Here is a 6,509-nt window from a genome sequence, read left to right on the forward strand (position 1 = left end):
GAAGGCAATTGAGATCCCAGATGTTACTGAGGAGAAAATAGGATTACCCGGGCATAACTGAGAACAGAATGTGACCTGCAGTACTTTTATTACTGGTGATTGTTTACGGAGATGGAAAGAATTCAGCTTGACTGTGAAATGCCAGTGGAGTTTGCAGGACAGCATTAGAAAAACATCTTTTCCTTATGCTTCTGTATTTATTCTGGAGATCACTGAGATACACACAGGAGAGCCTATAATGCTTTAAAAATAGCCATCTTTAAGATTAGAATAGTACTTTAACTTGGAAGTTCTCTAAATATGCCATCTGGGTTATACTTGTACATAGGCTAGTTCCAGTAGAGTTGTAGTATAAAATCTTCATGCTGTACAGACTATAGACACCAGTACCACAGAAAGAATGTTAAATAATTCTGGAGCGTTATAGAATGTAACTATTGTGGCTTTGACAAGAATTACTTTTAGATTAAAACAGGTAAAGATTACATTTCAAAATATAGAAAATTCTGGGGGTTTTTTCTTGTATATTTTTCTTCCAGATGTTAACAGCTGGCTGGTGACATTTGGCTTCCATCTGCACAATGCCATACCTGGTTTCCCTGTTCCCAAATTTGATTTAACAGAGCCTTCATATGAACTTTTGAAGAGTCAGCAATGGGACGATATACCGGTAAGAAACAAATGAAAAAACACCAAAGATGGAGATAGGGTTGAATAGAGGGAACTATTCTAATTGAGCTATATATTCCTCAGGGTGCTGCTTGCCAGTTTTTTATTTAAACAATGTATTGCAAATTTCTGTGCCTTAAATATTTTTCCAAAGGATTTAGTAAATTACAGATGCTAATTCTACACCGGTTTTTGTGCTTTTGCTAAATTAAGTATGATTTTAAACAAGATCCAGTTTGTTTTTGATAACATAGATAAGAATGTACAGAGAAATAATAAATAATTATAGTACTTTGAAACCCTTTTTAGACTTGTAGGTTTCCCAGTGGAAACTCTAGAGACTGGATTTATACCAACACCCTGCCTGAAGGCAGAAAGTGAACACGGTAATAAAAAATAGACTGTGAAATAAACAGAAGAATAGGTGATATAAATTATGCATACCGGGCACCAGTACAATTTTACTTCTCTTTAATATTAACCATGTTTTATATGTAAAGATAAAATATTAAAAATGAAATTACCTCAGGTAAAACCCATTACATTACATAGAATCAAAACTCCAGGTGCTTATGAAATTCCATGGGGGAAAAAAGTAACTACTGCAGACCAGAAAACCTGTAGCAGTTTTAAATGACAAAAGAAAAGAAATAGAATGTAAAATTGAAAAGCCAAATCTGCCATTTAGTAAAATGGCATTTATAAATCTAGTCCTTCAGAGAACAAAAAGCTACACGCAATAAAATCACAAAATTTGCGATTAGACAGACTAAGAAGAGATCAAAAATGGACAATCCCAAAATAATGATTCCAAAAAAAGCATCTCTCATTTACAGGAATGATTATGTAGAATTTTAAGTAGTGGTCAGAAATTTATTATCATGCTTGTTGTTGTTAATGAATCTGTGTATAGTACCATAATTCTGCACAGTGCTTTACAAGATTGTAAACACTTCAGGATCATGTCTTTTTTTTTAATCTAATTGAGACAAACATAGATTATGAAAAGGGGTAGGAAAAGGATATACCTCACAATGAATTACGTTGTATGGGAAGTGAATAATAAATCTGGTATTTTAAAGGAGACTCAGAAACAAAGGAAACAACAAGGAAAAAGGGTGGTGAGAACACACAGAGCAAGGTGGGGAGTGATGGGGGATCTAGGCTGGGGCAGTTCTTCAGAATCTTTGAAATGAGAACAGAGGGTGGAAGTGAGGGCAGTTGGAGTGCAGGAAGTGAAGGTGCTGGGAATAGACAGCCTACTCAAGGAGCTCGTAGATAAATGGAAGGAGGGAGCTGTGTTTGAGTGAGGATTTCTTCAGGATAGAGATGATCTGTGCAAAAGGGAAGGTGCCACAGGGGAAAGGTGAAACAGAGAAGGAATGAGAAAGAAAGCAAGAGAGATTAGGGATGTAGGAGGAGGTGTCAAGTTGACAAGTTAGAGGAGTTTGAGTTGGGTCTTCATTTGGGATGGCAGAGAAGAACACAGCGCTAAAAGAGGATAAAATAAAACGTAAAGAAAGGACAGTGGAGCTAGTGGGATGGAGCGCATCTAGCAATTTGACCTTTGAAGAAGTTATTACAGTCTTGGGCAGAGAGAGAAGAGGAATAAGTGGTGAAGAGCCATCAGGGATTATTTATTTAATTTAGTTTTCAAGTAATAAGGACACCTAGCTAAGGCTCTAGGCACCCTAACATCATTAATAACACCCTCAATAAAATTCCAGAATAAGTAAAAATTAAAAAGAAAAAAGATTAGAGGTGTGAGAGTGGAGAGCAGATACAGGAAAGGGCAGGAACAGCAGAGCTGAGGGAAGAGAGAACACACTTAGGGTGGAAGGAGTCTGCCTGGTCACAGGACTTCCTCCAAACAAAGGTGCTCAGTACAGTGAGATAATGAACCAAAATTGAATCTGGAGGAGGGGCAGCGGACAAAGGTGAGAGGTTCAAAAGTGCTCATGTTGGAAGAGGAAGTAGCACCGTTTTCATTATTCAGTAAGAAGACAGAACTAATCAGAAGGCATGAACAGACATGAATACAGCATATATACATTTTGGCTCCGGGTAAGCAGCTCTCACCGCTAGTGGTTAACTAACATGAGAGCCACAGACAGCCTGTGCTCCCCTTGTGCTGCCAGTGTAGTCACCTTCCTTCTCCCCCAGTAGAGCTGTAGGCCTAAGCTCTGTCTCTGCTCTGCATTGTGCAAATTAGAAACAAGGTGGCAAAGCAATTTATATTTTCACTTTTTAGAGTCAAGGGAATGTTGCTTCACCTGTTCCTTCCCACCCCTGATAGGATGTAAAGACCTGGGAATGTGTATGGGTGGGGGATGGAGTTATCCACCCTGGCAACTAGAGAGAGCTGAGGGTTGGGGAAAGGTGCTTAAAAATAATCTTTGCCCCTTGGAAGCTGCTAGAGCACCTGGCTGCTATTTGTGTCATCATGTAGTCTGACTAGATAGGATGTGGTGGGCATTTCTAACTGAGTTGCTTTTGTGTCATTTTGAATTGAGCACTACCAGCTGAAAGCCATATTTTTCAGCAGTTTTCCCCTGAGCCTCACCAGTCATTGCCCAGCATAGGCGGGGTTGGATTTTTTTGAGCACGTGAAACCCCACGTTGTCACGTCTGAGCAGGCAGGGACTGGCAAGACAGTAATCGTACATTGTGCCTTAGCATTCCCTCTCCCCATTTGTGGAGGTGGGAGGAGAAGGATACTGTATGCATCCAATGAAGTGAGCTGTAGCTCACAAAAGCTTATGCTCACATAAATTGGTTAGTCTCTAAGGTGCCACAAGTACTCCTTTTCTTTTTGCGAATACAGACTAACACGGCTGTTACTCTGAAACCAATTTTGGAAAAGTTCCTAATCCCACCCTCTCACACCCCACCAGCTGTAGGAAGCTGTGGGACGTCTCCTGGCCATGGAATGGCATAGTTGTAGACCTGCTACTGCCCAAGAGTTCCCTCTCAGCTATAGTAGAGGGCAGGTCTTAGATTTGTTTTGGGAGCAGACTCCTAGAGGTCCCTAAAAACTCTTTGTTTAGAATAATAATCCTAGCAGGCAATTATTGCCCTTTGCATTTTACAAAGGGGAGGGGCATCATTATTATGATGACAGGTGTAAGCCTACTAGCAAATATAAATTGATGACGGTGTCTCACTCTATGCGCTGTGCTTTTCCCTCTCATCATTTTCACCATGTGGGATACCTGACGAGAGATGGGCGGGACAGGAACCCACTGTCTGGAACAAGCAATTCTTCCACCTCATGCCAAAAATAAAGATTTTTATCTGCATCGAAAGGGGTGTTCTAGCAGTCTGAGTACAGAACTAGGAGCCAGGTTCATAGACGTTAATCCCAATTCCCTTCTGTGGCGCTGAGCCCATTAGCTAAACTTTTTGCCTCCATTCCTCATCGGAAAAATGGGGATAATACAACCTTATAGAGGTGTTCTCAGAATTAATGTGTTAGCATTTAGACAGGCCTTTCATATTTTAAGCATGTACCAACACACAGGCCCTTGCTGTATAACTTAGTGAGTAGCCGTTGAAGTTAAAGGATTTTTTGTGTGTATGTTCTCAAGGAGACAGAATGAGAAAAACACTGATTATCAAACAAACTAGCCTTTGTGACTCAGCGGAACAACCAATATGTAGATTCAATTAACTCCTTGGCACTGTCAGTTCTGGCATATCCCATTGTCAGCTATGGGCAGTATGCCAAGAAAGCCTGCCTATTTGGCATGTAAGGGCTACAGATGGTTTTTAAAACTTCTGTCTCTTCTTATTTCCAGCCAATTTCTGGAGTGCAACAACAAGTGGCAAGGCAAGCGAAGGCTTTCCTGTCCCTGGGAAAGATGGCAGAAGTTCAAATCAGTAGACCCAAATCCAGCGGAGAGAAGTCGTGGCTGTGGTTTGCGACAGTGAAGTCTTTGATTGGGAAAGGGGTTATGCTCGCTGTCAATCAAGGGAAAGTGCTGACTAACGTGCTCAACATTGCAAATGAGGACTGCATAAAAGTGGCAGCTGTTCTGAACAATGCCTACTACCTGGAGAACTTGCATTTCACCATTGAGGGGAAGGACACTCACTATTTCATCAAGACCACCTCCCCGGAGAGCGATCTTGGCACCTTGAGGCTGACGAGTGGGCGCAAAGCCCTGGAAAATGGCATTAACGTGACCGTTTCCCAGTCCACCACAGTGGTGAATGGCAGGACTCGTAGGTTTGCTGATGTCGAAATGCAGTATGGTGCATTAGCTCTTCACGTCCGCTACGGCATGACACTCGATGAGGAGAAGGCACGAATATTGGAGCAGGCTAGGCAAAGAGCTCTGTCCAATGCCTGGGCTAGAGAACAACAAAGAGTAAGAGATGGAGAGGAAGGTGCCAGGTTATGGACCGAAGGGGAAAAGAGGCAGCTGCTAAGTGCTGGAAAGGTACAAGGATATGATGGGTACTATGTACTCTCTGTGGAGCAATACCCTGAATTAGCAGACAGCGCTAACAATATACAGTTCCTGAGACAAAGTGAGATAGGAAAGAGGTAACACACTGGCTTAGCTGAGGCTGCCAAAGAGACTGACGGTGTATCAGTGTCTTCTGAAAGGGAGATTAAACTGTTTTGCTGGATTACTACTTGAGCCTAAACTTATACCTTTGCTCAGATTTTGCTGTAGCACAATCTGAATAGACTCTACAAAGAAAAGAGAGCCTTCCAGAAGAATGATACTGCTAAAAACAAAACTTTTTTTTCTGAATGACCTTAAAGGTGATCTGCTTTAAAGAATATGTTTACATATGCATATCGCTGCACTCAAGTTGGACTGAAAGTATTAAAAAAAGGCCTAAAGATTTTGCAACAGGCTGTCTCTTCCTTTGAGCACTGTATTTAACTACAATACAGATCCATACAGTGTTTCCAAATATTACCGAATTGTTGACCTTTGCTTACAAGAAGTAATCTCTCTCTCTCTCTCTCTCTTTCTTTCTTTCTCTCTCTCTCTGCATAGGATGTGGTGTATAGCTCTGTTCATTTTAGAATGTGGGGCAGAAATTGTTTATAGACAACCCAACTGCTTTAAATTGTGCTGCTTTCTAAAAGGACATTGGCACAGTGACTTATGCTACCATGTGAATTTAATAATGGATTTTACAATGCTAACATGGTTTGCCTCGGGGGGCAAAATGGCAGATACAGTCCTTGTCACAGATAAGCAAAGGAAACCCTGTTTTTTTTGTAAATTATGTGAGACAAGTTGTTTATGGATTTTTATATGAATTACAATTTACTGTACATCAAATATTAGTCTCAGAGGAGTTAATTTATGTAAAGTGTTTAAAAAAGTTTATACTTAAAAATAAAATGATAAAAACATGTGCTGTGTGTGATTTTTTTAAAAAAGAATTGCACCTTTGTTATGTTATAGCTGTACAGTATAAAGGGTTATATTGTAGAGATATAACAATGTATGACTAATGTCCAGAAGTGTTAATATTTTTGTATTAGGTTTAAAACTGTGCATCTTTCTATCACTTTGCTGATAGGATGGAGCATTCCCAAGTGGCTGGCTAATCAGACAACTCCCTTTCCTGTCGCCCAAGACAGTGCAGCTTCATCAGTCACTGCTAGAAGGCACAGTAACCAAATAAGGCTTGTTTATTATGATGGAAGACTTTAATAGGTTGGGTTTTCCTTGCCTTCTCCCAGCCCCAATGTAATAAATGGACATTTCTTCATAACAAGTGGGGTTTCTGTTGTTTGCTTTTTTTATGTGGGCTTAGAAGCTACGTTACGCAATGGAAAGAATAGTGTCTCGGGTGCTTGGCAAATGTAC

General features: G+C 40.5%; 1 protein-coding gene across 10 annotated transcripts in view; it reads left to right on the top strand.

Annotated features, from left to right (window-relative positions):
• The window catches only part of TENM3 (teneurin transmembrane protein 3), a 468,379-nt gene extending 463,157 nt beyond the window's left edge, over nt 1-5,222 (top strand). For all 10 annotated transcript variants that reach the window (XM_077814520.1, XM_077814521.1, XM_077814523.1 and 7 more), the window contains 2 exons: nt 540-670; nt 4,467-5,222. In XM_077814520.1, coding sequence (XP_077670646.1) covers nt 540-670; nt 4,467-5,222 — 887 coding nt within the window. The remainder of the gene's footprint in view (nt 1-539; nt 671-4,466) is intronic.
• Nucleotides 5,223-6,509: the final 1,287 nt, after the last annotated feature.

Source organism: Eretmochelys imbricata, chromosome 4 (assembly GCF_965152235.1).
Source record: "Eretmochelys imbricata isolate rEreImb1 chromosome 4, rEreImb1.hap1, whole genome shotgun sequence".
NCBI classification, from domain to species: Eukaryota; Metazoa; Chordata; order Testudines; family Cheloniidae; genus Eretmochelys; species Eretmochelys imbricata.